Genomic DNA, 16,624 nt, shown 5'->3' with positions numbered 1-16,624 from the left:
TCAGAGCCCTGGCCGAGTATATTATGGTTTTATTAGTATTGAACTGGCCGCTGCTGGGAGAGGCCTTAAAACACGGAGACAATGGCAAATGGGGGGCAGGGAAATCTGCTTTGACTTCACCCCTTCAATTTAATAAGGAAGATTCAAATCAAAGCTGATCATTACGTGCGGGAACTACAACTCCCCCTGTGTCACAGCAAATAGTGATCATAGAAAGTGGATAGAGCAAGGGGCATGGAGTGGTGCACTCTGGGAAATGCAGTTTGCAATGAAGCAGTGACTGAATTGGGGAAAGTAGATTGCAGAGAAGCACAAATGTAATTCCAGGACTGCTGGGCCTTCATTCTCAGCCAGCTCTCTGACTATTAACTTGCCTGGGAATGGCAGGGGGAACTCAATAGGACCAATTGAGAGAATAACATATTGAATCTGGTGGTTGAGTAGGCTGCTTAGGCACAGTGGAGGCCAGTGGTGTGTGTGTGCGTGTTCTTCAGTGTTTTAAAACTCCTTTTATTATGCAATAAACTTCTATGAACGCACACACACACACACACACACACACACACAGACCTTTACCTTCTCACAGTTGTACATGTGGTAGGTGATTATGATATTATTGCAATGAGCCTGAACTTGGTTATTAGGAGCAGATGGGTTGCAACAAGAAATACAGACCATCAACCTGTTAGCATTATTGTTGTGAGCATATTAGCATCTTAAGGTTAGCATTCCGTTCAAATCAGTGGCTTGCCTTAGTATAACTCAGGAGGGCTGTTAGCATGGCTGTAGATTCTTAGTCCTGTTGCATTTGCAGCATCATAGTGGAGGTTAGCTGGATGAGGAACACACCAACAGGTTGAGACCAGAATGGAAGACCAGGGAAGTGTCATGGAGCAGACATTATTAGCCATAGCTGACAGCTTTTAGTCTCACCGAGAGAACATAGGGAGGTCCAGGAGATACTGAAGCACAGGTTTCTAATAATCTGCACTTACCATAAATGCATATAAACCTGTTTACACACAATATAAACCTACATTAATACTTAGTTAAATAAAATAACTTTGAATACACCAAAATGCACATTCACTTGGAGAGAGATTGTGTGTAATTCATTATCTCTTCTGCCTTTGCTGTTTTGCTGTCAGTTTTTTTTTTTTTTTTTACCTTCATTGTGCTGCGATGGTGTGACACCAGGAGGGGTTGTATTGTTTATATGACCTGAGCTTTCAGTCGGCAGCAACTACAGGCAGCGTAGTAAGAAGAGAGGAGGGTGGCATTACAGTGCTTGTTAACAACACATAGTGTCATCTCAGACTTTTTGCTGTCAAAGACTGTCTCTTGGGCACAGACGCTGAACTGTTAGCCCTGAGTCTGCATCCATAATTATCTGCTCTGGGAAATATGGATATCTGACATTGGTGCTGCAGTTTGCGTTCAGCCATGAGCTACTGCTGAAATAGCATGTGATGCAATTAAGTCGTTCTTTACTACACTGCAAACAGCTAAATGCTTTCATAGTCATTTCAGGAGGCGAACCACATTTCTTTTTCTGCACCTTTTTTTTTTTTTTTTTTTATCAATTTGTCAACTGCATCACCAGAGAAGATAAAGTCTTGGATTTACTGCATATACTTTCAGTGTCCTACCTCCCTCGAGGACCACAACTTTACTTTTTACCCACACATCGTCCAGGGGAAGTCTCTGGTCACAGGAACTCCATGACAGACGGCACACCAGAGTACATAAGTTTCTGTGTGGACAAGTCCAGGGTCACCTGTGACCTGAAGGAGCTGCTTAACAGGAAGAAAAAAGCCTTCAAGGATGGGGGACAGGGACTTCCTGAGGAGTGTGTAGAGGAAACACAAAGTAAGACTGAGGGACATCAAGGATCTGTGAAGAATGAAGCTGGAAAACAAGGTCTCTGGTCCTTGAACAGCAGCAAGGTGTTGCAGTTTTTTACTGACTGTTGCGACCAGTGCAGTTTTCTTTGGTGCTTTCTGCTGTGGCAGCAGCATCAGAGCTAACGACACCAGCAAACTCCACAGGTTAATCAGGAAGATCGAGGACTTCTCCTGAACATTTGGAAGAGTTTTATAAACTATCAAACATCGTGGAACACACCTCACATGTGACCGATAGTCATGGAGGGGATGTGAGTAAGAGATGTAAATAAGAAACTGATGAGGGACATGGTTTTTATTATCACGTTGACAATTACTGTGACTCCAGTTGAAATTGTGCAGACCTACTGATTCTCTCCTCATCCCTCACTCACATCAACACACCATTCTGATAAAGTCTTGTGCGCTCAACTTCATTAAACTTTTAATTTATATTGAGACAGCCAATATGTCCCTCTACCGTGTCCTGCGTCTCATAAGGTACACTGGTCCCTGGGGTTTGACAGCACATACACTGCAATGGGGCCACAGCCCCACCATCCTCTTTTCCCTGTTACTGCTTTCACTCATTTACCAAAGATCAATACCAATTCTTCTTCTTCTCTCCTCCTCCTTTTCCACCTGCTCTTCTGACATTTTCTCCCCTTTCACTTGGCTGCAGACCAGCAGATTCTTGTGGTACAGCGTTGAACTGCGTATGAGAGTCTAGCTGCGAGGGAGCTACCTTAAATAGGTTCTGTACCGGGAGTAGTCCAGTGCATTGCCCCAGCTGCCACAGGCTGCTATGAAGCACTATGGGAAAGAATTCAGACGCACACGTTTTATTCTCTAACTCTCTGCACGTGGATTTGAGATTTCTTTTTCCTCTGATTTCTGTAGTACCTCCATTGTCTCCGTCCTAAAAATAAATATCACATCGACAGACCATTGGCTGGACACAGAATCTCGCCCCAGTAGTCCAGACTAGCCACTAACTGTGTCCTCATGTCAAGATGGATGAATGCAGTGTATAGTGAGCTCAGTAACCAGCAGTGTAAGACATTGACGAAATGGCAAATGTCACTGGTCACTTTATTAGGGTTCATTGAAAGAGACAGCAGCCTATGGGAAATCCATGGAGCTTATCCATCTCACACTACTGCAGGAGCTTTTTCACACTGCTGAACTAGAAAATACCGATGTAAGCTTAGATGGATGCTGAGGCCCCAGTTCCATGTTCCATGAGGACGGATGGCATCTCATTTGGAGCCATCCTATGCTGACCCATTTCTTTATTCGTGATTGTGCTTCTGGCTTGTTTTACCACCCAGATACTTGGAATTATTGAATTTGAATGCACTTAACGTGGTCCAAACTGTAGTGAACATGTTGTTTTGGTACTTTTGCTATTTTTGTTAACCCCACTTTCATTTCTCTCTGAAGGAAACCCCTTGCACCTCCCCAGTTTTGGAGCATCCTGTGACCTCCTTGCTGGACGACCATAATTGCTGTATCGCCCACACGCTGTATGAAACCACTGCAGGCTTGGACAACATCTCAGCACCAAAAGCTAATGTGATTGGACGCGCTGGTGAGTAATGTATTGGCAAAGACGTGTATCGTTGATTCATTTTCCTGGGACAAGCGGTTGCTGAGAGAATGAAATTAATTGGATTTTTTGGGGGCAGCCTCGCCTCACTCACCTTGATGGGAAGTATCTACACTTTCTGGAGCTGATCTCAACCTACACTGGGTCATCACAGTCTATCACTGGGCTGACACATTCAGACAAATAAACAATCACACTCACATTCACTCAGTTTTATAATTTAGAGTCGATAAACACTGGAAGAACAGAAAAACCCTGGGGTCAGACAGAGTTCGAACCCCACAATGTTCTTCATATGAGGTCATGTGAGTGCCAACCACTCCCCCACCGTGCTAGTTTTAAGCTCATGGACATATTTACCTTATAATTTGCTGGTGTCTGTGGCATTCTGATTAATTTTACCATCCTTTCCATCCACTATGAAATCCATCTGTTATCCCCCTGCCTTAATATCCAACAAGTCATTCCCCTCATCATTTACCCCAAGGTATGCTATTTCACTTTTAAACCCTGTTGTGGATTAATTTTATCCCCAGCCCTCATTTCTGACTGTTTTTCACTTTGGTTAATTCCCCTTCCACCCAGCTGACATCAAAGGGCTAGAGTCTGAGCCCTCCCAGTGTATTAGGACTGGCAATCCTCATCCAGTTACCTCTGTCATCTCAGCATAAATAGACCTTCCTCAAATGCATATACATGAAAGCTGAAGGTGACTGCATCAGTGTTGGGGGGGGGTGCAGTCGTGTGTATCCACACCACTGCTCAACAGCACATACAGCAACCTCCTCTGCATGTATGGAGGGAATTTGTAATCTGTCAGTGATCTCTTTCTCTCTTTCCACACTTCCCCCATCCTTCCACCAGTTTCTCTTCTCCCCTCCCTGATTGGTGCCACTCTGCCGCTGATCAAAGAAGATCAGAGGCTCTGTCAGAGGCATCTCATGGTTAATTAAACCTCCAGATCAATAGGGCTTGCCCCTGACACTCTCTATCCCTCTGTCTCACTGTCTCCCCATCTCTTTTTTTTTTTTTCATCATGTCTTACTCCTCCACCTCAATTCAAATGTTCTCAAATTGGTTGGGTTTTCCTTTCAGTTTGGCTTATTTATTCTGCTTGCTTTTCCAATGCAGACTTTTCAGAACACTGCTGATCATAAGCGGCGACTGTGGGTGCACTGACGGAAAAGTTTTGTGCCATTGAAACTTCAAAACCATCCGGTACTTGTCAGATTGGCTTGCGGAAAGAAAAAGAAAATGCCAGTTCTTTTTTTTTTCTGTGTCCTCAGTCAGTCTCTGAGTTGTCATTAACCCTGTGCCTATATTCTGTGACAGGTCTTCATCTTTTTAAACTGGCAAAGTTTTTTATTAAACTTCTGATGCAACTAGAGTTGAATTTATGCTCATTATTGCAACACAACAACGCTAAGAAATGAAATGCAATGTGCTGCATAAAAGGGTTAGATTTTGTAATTACCATATAGCTGGAACTCAAGTTATGTGTTATGTATTTTGTTTCTTTGGATGCGTTAAAGCATAAAATGAAGAAGATACATATATTTGAAGAAGAGCTGGAAGAAAAGATTATGGTCTGTCTCTGTCTCATGACATTAGTTACTGACAATAGAGCAAGTTAGCCTTGATCAAAATGTTACAAGATTTAGTTAAAGACAATAGTATATGTATTCATCATATATTTGGCATTATGTTGATCTAACATAGATATTTCTGGTTGTTTGGTTCCATTACCAAACGTAACTAAAATGTCAGTGTTTGCTACGTTTATTCCGACTCAGGTCAATAAATAAGCAGACATTTAGGTATGATATTTCCCCGTACACACTACACAGGCACACCAGCTACATCCTCTCCATCAGGTTTACACACTTCCCAATGATGTAAGGCATTCGCCGCAAATACTGTCTACTGACAAAACTCTCTCTCTCTCTAAACAATTCAGTGGCTCCCTGCTGCTCTGCTTCATTATACTGCCTGCGCTGTTAAAAATGGACCATGATACAAGAATGGATTACTTTCACTGCTAAAGCTAACTTTGGTTTTTTGTTCCTGCCGATGGCAGGAAGCCACTACATAGAAACTGTAAACTCCATATTTTTGCTAACCTATGAGCGTTACTGTTGCTGTGTCCTCTATTTTCTCTTAATGGCTGTCGTGTCCAATAAATGTGACTGCTCACTAGGTAAAAACTTTAATTTCATATACTCTCAGTATATACTCCGTGTAATATTTTGGACTGTCATTCAAAACTACCTGTTTCGTGAGTGTTTGTATAATTACAGACACAGACATTCAACTAATCAAAGGTAACTCCATTCCTGTTTCATTCTCTAGCCTATGAAATACTGTACTATTGCAACTTTTAGCTTCACACGTAGGCTACCGTCACAGCTGAATCCACAGCTAGGTAGCAAACACACAGCACACCCTGCTTGATTCCCTGCTCAGCTGAAATGAGCTCATGCCACTTTGGTTTATTTCTTCCTTTCTCTATGTCACGTCATCTGAAAGGATGAAGAATTAGCAAATATGCAAGAAAAGAAAAGAGGAAACATTACAATAAATAGGAAAAAATATCAAACAGTGAAATTACACACCGTGTGTAGGCAGCAGACGAGTTTCAAGCAAAGGTCATTAGCATCACACTCTACTATCCCTTCCATGCAGGGTTCACACGCTGGGGTGAAAATTGAGATGCGAAGACCAATGCTTTTTGTAGATGTGCCTGAGTCAGAAAGTACAAGGACCGCCATAAGAGTTCAGGACGGGGTGGTCTAGAGGAAGGAAGGGGCCTATGCTGTTGTTACATAGAAAAGCGGACATTTACAAATAATACACACATTATTCACACATAGAAGTTCAAAGGACAATTTCTGTCATTTTTGATGATTTAGTCATTGACAGAAGTACAATAGAAAACATTATGAACACACCAGTCTCTGGGTGTCCACAATACTTCTTCTAAAATGTTCGGTTTACAGTGTCAGACAATGTCAATGTTGCATATTCACAAAAATAAAGATTGAATTATACAGCATAAAAACCTTTAACCACCCTACAAGGGAAACCAACGAGCCATATGTTTCCATTCTAACGATGAGTGACTGCCGCTGATCATTGGCACCGGTTTAAAACACAGCTCAGTTTGTGGTTTGTTCATAGTACTGTCAAGTGGTGAATTTTCCCAGTACTTTTACATTTTTGGAGGAAGCATGACATTTCAGTTGGAGTGAAGAAGGTTGAACATTTGATGTGGTTGTTCAGTCAGCCATGTAGTTTTACTTTGAAAAATGTCTTAAATTCCCAGAATCCCTAGATAGTCAGTTACATTTAGATGTCTTTCTATAGTTTGCCTATTAGTCATAAGTCATAATCAGTCTCTCATTGTGAAACCAGTCCCTGTAGATGAAGCACCCTGAGGTCCAATACCTTGGTGTCCAGACTGTTTGAGATTGATTATACAAAAGTGGTGTCATCCACGAGCTTCCCTTTTTCTGTGTGTTTTGTTGTGGCTTTTTTCATGGCAATATATAATATTTCATGCGGTTTAAAGCTACATTATTAAAAACAATATAATTTACTAATTTAGATCACAAATTTATGTGTTAAGTTGAGTTTGAAATGAAATTAAAAGTGTTTTGGGAGCACGTATGGGGGCATATTTAGGCTTTTTTTTTAAATTTTTTTTTTAACCACATCCAAAATCTGCATTTTTTTCACAATTTGCAGGTGCTCTAGGAACATAGCCCCCATGGGGTTTACTGTATATCATCTTCTTTTGTGTGCGATCATTGTATGATCCTCCTATGGTTTGGCTAATACAGGTCGTGCTAGAATGAAAAGTTGAGGTGGGGATATTTCCTAAAAGGCTCAATAACAGGCTCAATAACAGGCTGACATAGGCAACCAGCTCTTTGTTTAACACTACTGACAGAAATCCTTTTCCTCTCATCATGGTAATATATGCCAGAGAACTGGTAACAGAAGATCATCTCCAGTAGCAATGCTATTTCAGCTGCAATATTGACTTAATTAAGCTGCAGCAAAAACATACAGTAATAATATTCATGTCTTGTCAGTATGTGGTCACAAGTACCTTTAATAGTATCTTCCAGATCAGAACATATTATTATAGCATCTTGGGGAATGCTCTTTAATCACTGATTAATCCACGTGTTTTGTGTTCGTATTCATGTCATAGGCATATGAGTCCATACATGGCTTTCTTTCCTCTACAAGGGAGATTTCAAATGAGGTATGAGGACAGGCACCTCATATTTAGGTCAATTGCATTGACAAGTGAATCCATTTGGGAACATGATGGTATCCTGGTACAGTAAAAATCGCTCATATGGTCTGCTCACATCTTTTGTTGACCATAATTTTTTTTGTTTCACCGAATGTGTAGGGTTACTGCTGCATTTTATATACATGAGCCAAGGCATTGTGGATAAGTTGCACAAAAATGGCACCACTAACCTCTGCTCATGGCTGTACCAACTCTACTCGTCCTAAGGAGAAAATCCTGGTTTTGAAAGAGAGTATTTCTAGATTGTACCAGATCCAGGAGGCAGAGAGGTTTCTGGATACTAATACTTCAACTTGTCATGGGCCTTGTGAACCTAGGGCTCACAAATTGGTGGCCACCATTCCTTGTCATGTGGCTGATTCTTCTCCTCCCCTGTCCTCTGTCACAGACTGTACCTGGGCCTGGCTTGGTGCTAGGCCTTACGCTATGTTGGGATCTCTATCATCTCATCCCAAGCAGTTTGGGTCTGTTGTAACCACAATTAATAGAAGAAGGGGCCACGCATCCTCTCTTTTGAATAACCCACCAAGACATCTTGCTGCTTCTCCATATATTCAGCTGCAGAATTGTTTTGACATATTTAATCTGCATGAATTTCCTCCTCTGTCTGGATATTCTGGCTGCCCTTCAACATTGATCATTGGAGGCTCTGTGATTAGGAATATCTCATTTGCTAAGGCAATTACTCATTTTATCCTGGGGGCCAGGACCTCAGACATTATGGTGAGGCTCCCAGACATCTTGGCTTCTCTTCCTCCAACTATTACAAAGTTAATAGTCAACGTAGGATCAAACGTCATCATCCGTTAGCAGTCGGAGCTGATGAAAACAGACTTTCTACACCTCTCTGATTTGCATTTCAAAACTTAGAAAATAGTTTTTATTTCTGGTCCAATTCCAACTCTGGGTCAAGGCACTGGTCAGGATTCTTAGTCTTCATACCTGGCTTCAGTTTAGTTGCAAGACCAGCAACTTTGGTTTTACCCACAACTTTGACTTATTCTGGAATCGACCCTCGGCCACACTCTCACTCTTCTTCTTTTCTGTTTGATTACCAACCTGCTGTTTTCCTGGTCATCCTCTCCTGCTTGAGGAAGTCACAGATTAATGCTGATCTTTTGACTCCTCCTATTAGCTTGGATATGTCTACTTCTGTTGTATATAGTTCATTATGTTTGTATAGCCCTGTTAAACGAATTAGGCATGGTCTTCGTAATAACAACTTAAATATTATAAGATCCAGACTAAAGGTGCGAAAGGTCCTGTGACTGTGCTCAGATTGCTTAAACTGACAAAAAGTTTTATTTTAAATAATTTTATCTCCATTGATAATTTGGATTTTTTTGTTGCTATCTGAAACCTGGCTACACTCTGGGGACTATAGTAATCTTATTAAACAATCCCCGTCTGATTGTTATTGTTGCCCCAGGGCTCGAGGTCACTGTGGTGGGTTCCTACAGTTTTTAAGAAGCATTTTACATATAGTCTTTTGTCTTCTAGTGGTTTTTCTTCTTTTAAAATTCTGCAATTTGTATTAGTTAAAGTAACTGCTATTGACGGACACCACAACAGTGGATGACATTTTCAGCGCTCTCGTAGTGCCAGACAGGGTCGAAGTAGACTGGACTCCTGCTGTCAGCCTGGCTACTGATGGAGCACCATCAATGAATGGGATAAAAACAGGTGTTGTGAAAGAATTCAGAGAGAAAGTATGAGCTGCAAATGGACATGGTTTTTGGACATTTCACTGTATTTTGCACCAGGAGGCCTTGTGTTGCAAGACGTTAAAAATGGATCACGTCATGGTGGTGGTTGTCCTGAACTGTTAATTTCATCCGAGCCAGAGGTCTGAATCAATGTCAGTTTGACAGCCTTCTCAGTAATAAAAACATTACCTGTGGCCTGCCATACCACATTGAAGTAAGGCGGTTAAGCCGAGGTGCTGTGCTGAAGTGTTTCTTTGATCTACAAGAGGAAATTGGACAGTTTGTGGAGAAAAAAGGAAAACCAACAACAGCATTTCAGTCCCCAGGATGGTTGCAGGAACTTGCATTATGGTGGATATTAAACTATTTTATAGCGTTTGTCAAGTTTAGACAAAACATCCATAACCAGTTTAGCATCATCATATATGTGGCAGCTGCTCTAGGCTTTGTAAACTCCACTAACCAAAGTAAGTGAGGATATGCTGAAAATCCTGTATATCATACACTATATTGTTTAGCTCATGTAGTGGTGGTCAAACTTGTTCTGGTTAATGAAACTGGATATAACATTTAATGACAAAAATACATGAATATATAGTAGATAACCAGCTATTGTCGAACACCTAACTACTTGGTGTACTGTGGCTTTGGTCTGATATAAATATGAGTCTAACCAGTCTGACATTTGTTTACAGTCATTATTTAAGTCCTGTTGATTTTCAACATAGTGAGCTATTTAAATTATTTACTCTCTTGTCTATCTTCCATAGTGATAAATGGCCTTGATTTCACATGTAAAGGGTTGGCATCCATTTTAACAGATTTAGTTGAACAAGCCATAGAGGCACATTGGGATGAGGCTTACAAAATAATCAATTAATAAATCCTGTAGACCAAGGGCAGGTATGAAATATTTGGCAATATCCTGAAGTATAACTTCATAACTTGAAGGTAAAATAATAACAATTGTGGTTTCAAAATAAACGAGCATCTTACTGAGGTTCATATCAGTGGTATTCGATCTATCCACTGTACATTGGGTATGGTACATTTATTCATGGAAGGTATAATAAATCTCTTTTGTCACATGCCAATGATAAGACTCCTGACATATATGATAAATAAGCCTTAGAGTTGAATCTATTCATGGTTCATATCCTCCCCTTTACAGTTGGTATCTTTGTTTTTCTCATTTCTGTGCAGTAAACTAAACTACACACTGAAATATGGTGGTTTCCTTTCACAATATGCATTTGCCATTTGTCAGCACAAGTGGAATTAAATGCTTCTCAAATTCATGTTTATGTCCTGCCAAGGTAAATATTCTTGTCTGCTGTTAGTGATCAAGCACAAATGGGTCCAAGTCATTAAAACTGGAAAATGGTTCTCTGATAATTTAAACAAAAGTTTTATAGGAAGTTCAGCATTTGTTAAAAACCTCTGTGTAATAGTGAGCTGGTGTGAGATGGACTCAAGCCTCATCACTCATCTTGACTTTGATTCCTCCTTTCCTTCTTTATATCTATGCATGTCTATGCTTAAATCATGCACTGATGAATTTTTAGAGTCAATTTTCCACATCTGTATTGCAGTGCCGCTTCTTGTGCTGTTGAACAACCCGTCTCCTGCCCTTGGTGCTGAGTGCTAGCTACTGTAGCTCATTCCCCATTGACTTTGACTTCTGAGGAGAAATAGAGGAGAGATTCAAAGAAATCCTCAGCAGCGAGTGTCAGGCTGTGTGGAATACAGATCAGGGAAACCAGACTTTAGTTCAGGCTTGTTTCTTGTCTTGTGAGTCTTCAGGATTACTTTGCACTGTCACTTGTTCTGCCCTGACCATTACTGTGTTTAGTGAGGGTCACGCACGTGCTACCATGTGACGGTAACTCCACTGTTGTGCAAGATCTTTGCATCAAAGAGACAAAATCAGAAACAAAATGTATTGTTTTTAAATGATCTTATGGACTTAAACACAGGCCACAACTTGATTTGAATGTAAAGGGAGAGCCAGTCAGGCTAACTACTCAGAGTAATAATGGATAAGAAAATTTGAAATGGTCTAGGAAGGCAGGCAACATCTTTAAAGAGATAGTCATCAAAAGATGTGTACGAACTTATTGATACTCATCTTTGTCCAGTAGCATCATTAAGTCCGACAAGCACTGAATTAGGAAATATAGAGTTGAACGGTTTGTTCTAAACTCTGATATAAGAACAAATATCCTGAGAAGCCAAATAATAGAGGGTAGGCTCATGGTTAAATAAACACTACTCTGTTTAATCAAAAACATTCAATTATTAAAAAGCCCAGAACACAATAAAAAGATGGACCCACAGATGGCAGCTTCGTTGCATGCTCTGTCATGCTCTGCTTGTTTTTTTTTCCTTTATTTTGTTTTGTTTTTCTGGTCATCTCAGGTCATACTCACCAGAGAAGTGCTCTTGAGCATTAGGCAAACATTCTTTCAAGGTGCAGTGGCTCTCTGTGTCAGCTAGAGAAAGACCACGTAATGGAAAACACACCGAGTGCTTGTTAAACTACGACAGCATGGGAGAAGAATGCTGCTCCCATCTTTCCACCTGGCAAATCTCCACTCACTAGCTAACAATGTGGAGGAACTGCTTCTTGTTAACCAGACGAACTCTGACTTCTCATGTTCTGCTGCTCTGTGTCTCACTGAGACCTCGGTCAGTAGCTCCTTGTCGGATAGTACAGTACAGCTGCCGGGCTTCCAGCTAGACAGGGTGGACCACGAAAAGATGGCTATTATTCTGTTCAACCTGCAAATTAAAGCCGCAAAACCTGTAGTGAAAACAGTGAAGAGATGGACTGCAGGCCTGCTTTGACTCTACAGTGTGGGGAACATAGTGTTTGTAATGTCTGATTTATGAATTATTAATGTCATAAACAATCTTCATAGTTTCAGGGCTCCAGATCCCTTGATGGCGGATCAACCAATCAGTTCATGAGCAATAAACAATATGAGTCTTCAACCTGAGTGGGAGTTCTTCCAAGTTCATTGTCATATACATATTTAAAGATGTATTCAACTGTTTACAAAGCAGAGGGAAAATCAACAGGGGAAATTGGATGAATTAACAAGTGAAAACATCTTGAAAATGCTGATATAAACGGGTGGTTTGCAGTGGAGGAAAATGAATTTTGAAATCAATTTTGGGTTTGGATTTGAGTCCAAGGTCTAAACGGTAGTTTAGGAAGATAAGCTAACTGGTCAACTGAGATGTTTTTGAGACAATCAGCACAGCCACGGTTAGTTTGAGCTGTCCCGCTGTGGGCTGGTCCAGCTGGCAGGTTTCTAGGAGGTGTGTTGGCGTTCTTTAGAAGTCTTTCGGCTGCAGGCCGATCTACCTTGCTCCTCCACCAGCCACCACACGTTCTCCCAGCATGCCCCAACTCTATGGTATGCCCTGCCACCTGACTCAAAATCCATGAGCCATCTGTTTAATTTCATCAAATCTAAACTTAAAGTCACCTCTTTTCAGTTTCCTTTGGTTAGTCCCTGTCTCACTCCTCTGTCAGTGTCACTATACCCTGGACACACACACTTTAAAATTGACCTCTGGTCTGGTCCACTATGCTCCTACACCTGTTGGGGGTTATCTTGTTTGAACTTATCTTTACACCGATGTGGCTGTGAATGAATTTGCTCTAACACAATATAACAAACTGATTATGTTACACTCTGAGTAGATAATCGAGACCTCATCCTGCTGTATATAATTGTGAAAAAGCCTTTACAGATCCATGAGTTTGTCTTTCCCCCTCTCTCAGACAACTACCAGCTCTCACCGACTGTGAACATGCCACAGGATGACACAGTGATGATTGAAGATGATAGACCCGTCCTGCTTCCCGTCCACCTTCGTGACCAGACGTCTTCCAGTTCCAGTGATGGCAGACAGAAGCTGGTCCCCTGGATCCACGTGGTGCCTGATCAGAATGAATGGTGAGCAGCTGGTTATTCTTGGTTTGCAGTGGAGTGAGCTAAAATATTTACATCTTCTGTGTCTACATGAGGTTTGCATGGGGTGTATCATAGCTGGTATGTGTGTTTTGTTTTTTGTTGGTTTTCATTTCTGGACTGTCACTACATTTTCAACAACCCTTTGCAGGAAGTTTTCTAAGATAAACTTTGCTCTGAAAAAGTAATGAGCTTTTGCTTTGGGGCTATATTTGGGATCCCAAAATATGGATATGTATCTGGGCTTAGGTTTGCAGAGCTGTAGCACGTTGTGTACAGTATGTACTCATGACAAAGCTGTGTGTGTTTGTGTTTTTGAATTAAATAATAGGTGACACAACATAGGCCGTAAGCTTCCACTTTCTCAACCCCAGCCACCAGTGGTGTTTTAGACTGTAGCCCAACTCATAATAAGATAAGCCAAGGCTCATCCCCTTTGGGACTTAGCTGTTTAAAAATTCAACCTCAGAAGTTACGACCGTTGGAGATTTTCTCTCTCTCTCTGTTTGACACTCTGAAAGTCACAGCTGTTCACCCATCAAGGTGCTATCACTCACTCTAAAACTGTCATTGACATTTCTGGTATGATTGCATTGTGGGTACAGGAAATCAAAAGCCATCTAATTATGTCTTCATTCAAATCCGGGACTGGCAGAAATCCTAGACAGAGGCTGATGTAGGTGGCTCACGAGAAGAGGAGGGAAGTTTCTTTCTTTCTCTTAGACGACTAGCTTGATAGCTAGAAACAGTCTGGGAACAAACAGTGCATGGATTTATTCACGATATTAAGTTGGGTTTATGGTATTACTTTTGGCAGTGCACGCATTCGCCAGTGTGTTAATTATTTAGTCATTACTCAAAATTGCTGCCACTAAATGTCTTGCTGACTGACTCACTGGGAGCTTCTCAGCAGCTACATGACCAGGAAAACAACCAATCCACACTGAAACACTGGTGCCTGCTCTTGACGTCAGTTTTTGTTCCATATATTGAGACATTAAGACAATAGTTTCCTAAACGTCATGCAGATGCATCGGGTCCCTGTGAGAAAGGAGTCCCCACAGTGTCTGTAATACTAGGAATGCAAACACACACAGTATTAACTGGTACAGCAGGGGATTCGGGTCAGCCATACTCCAGTGTACTGGAACTGTTAACTTTTTATTTAAGCTCATGCAGCAGTTGAGCCTGGGCCTTGTATGTGCTGGATATGTATTCTGCAGAGCTGTGAACGTCTCACCTCTGGCCTTTAGTATAATGCAGACTTGCTTTCTCAGGGGAGGTGCCTTGCCAAGGCCAAAGCTACAGTCACAAAATGGCTGTTTGGCTTGTAAAATCATTATAATTCAGGCTTTGTGTTCTTGTTTTCTGTTTCTTTCATTTTTCATTAATTTCTTTTGCTTTAATTTCCTTGTTGATTTCTATGTCTTGTCTATTTCTAACGTGAGGTTTGACGATGCAGTGACAATTACTGTTATCATATCATATGTTTACTATTTTGTGGAGGCCAGCAGGCAATTAAATTCAGATAAAAGCCATTTATGATACAATCAATAGTTGTCCAATTATATACTGCATTCCCGATTGATTCCATTATATTGATCACTACTGGAAACCCTTAGTCCTTATTCTACAACGTTTTTTGTAACTCCAAAGGGTAAATTATGAGATTCACACTGAATCCTATTCATTTTTAGATTTTTGGCTTCTGTAATACTGTGATGGACACAGGACAGCTGAGCTAGTTGAAGAGAAGTGACCTCCATTTAACAAAAAAAAAAAAAAAAAAAAAAAACAAGGACCACTGCCTGGTCCACTAAGGGCACTGTCTCAACACTGATATAAATAGACTTGTACCATTCCCATTGCTTGGACCTCAATCTGGCAGAGGCTGGTGGAGGGTAGGTGTGGATTCACTTTAAGGTGACAGAGATCTGGACAGTGAGACAAACAGGAAAAGACAAGATGGTAGTGAATTGAGTTCTTGTCTGTCTTTGTCCGATGTTTTAGATGGAAACCTAATTTCCCAGGCAATTTTGACCCAGTGTGTCAACCATCAGAAATGGACTCCAGACAAACATACACACATACCTCTTGTTTCTATTCCTCGTGGAAGGCTTCACATAGACCATCCATTTCCTTTCTTTAACCTTAACAATAACCACTAGTTTTTACCCTCACCTTACTTACACAAAGATTTCACCATATAATCCACTGATTGAAGCATCTGGTACCCATGAGAAAGGCCAAGTCAGCACAGTTTTTGAGTGTGTAAACAAGCTTCGGTCCCACACAACCAAAGCAATGACACACACACACACACACACACAACACACACTGCCAGACAGATGCAATTAGTCTCGTGAGTGTTTAGATACACATTGGCTGGTAAACAATTTCTCAAATTAACATATAAAGTGGAAAAGGTCCACATAGACATGAACAAACTTTCAAGCTAATATTGCAGGGAGATTACCTACTTCAGCTGACTGTCTAATAGTCTGTCGTCATATCAGCAATGACAGTGAAGTAACTAAGAATCACAGATGCTTTACTAAGCAAGTAGTATTAGTACTACTTTAACCCATCCCGTCTTCCTGTTCCCTTTTCTTTTCTAAGTAGTTTGAATCAATTTCTCCAGATTGTACTAACAGGCTTTAGTGTTTCTTTATCACGATAAAAATTAATAACTTGAAAATTTCTGCCTTCAGAATCATAATAATAATAATAATACTGAAAATGGTTTAAAGCTGGTAACCACAAATCCACCTGTGCCCCTTCTAAATTCATGAAATATTAATTTATGAGTTACCCTAACCCCTCACCCTCATTTTAACCATCATTAACCCCCTAAAGCCAGGCCTTAAGCTGCATACAGTGGCGTGAGATAACATGGACTGGCCAAAATGTCCTCACTTATCCTTGCTCCATTAGCGTCAACCCCTAAACCCAGTTGCCACCATGAAATTCAATGTTTTATATGGTGAGAACCAGCATCTGCTTCACGAGATAGTCAAGAGTCATCACCATGTGACTTAAATGCCAATCTTCCTCTCTAGCTTTATGAATATTTGCTATGTCTCGGTGTTATGCTATAGACCTGTTGTATTTGCTGCCTC

At 40.9% G+C, this 16,624-nt stretch overlaps 1 protein-coding gene across 6 annotated transcripts in view; it reads left to right on the top strand.

The window, feature by feature from the left end:
- The window catches only part of LOC113121628 (partitioning defective 3 homolog), a 232,201-nt gene that overhangs the window by 125,314 nt on the left and 90,263 nt on the right, over positions 1-16,624 (top strand). For all 6 annotated transcript variants that reach the window (XR_003294765.1, XM_026292297.1, XM_026292301.1 and 3 more), the window contains 2 exons: positions 3,327-3,474; positions 13,316-13,490. Coding sequence is in view for 5 of the 6 variants with exons in the window: in XM_026292297.1 (XP_026148082.1) it covers positions 3,327-3,474; positions 13,316-13,490 (323 nt within the window). In the remaining variant the exon portion in view is untranslated. The remainder of the gene's footprint in view (positions 1-3,326; positions 3,475-13,315; positions 13,491-16,624) is intronic.

The sequence above is a fragment of the Mastacembelus armatus genome, chromosome 20, assembly GCF_900324485.2.
Source record: "Mastacembelus armatus chromosome 20, fMasArm1.2, whole genome shotgun sequence".
Lineage (NCBI taxonomy): Eukaryota > Metazoa > Chordata > Actinopteri > Synbranchiformes > Mastacembelidae > Mastacembelus > Mastacembelus armatus.
Note: the sequence above shows the minus strand (reverse complement) of the source record. Positions and strands in the feature narration are given on the sequence as shown.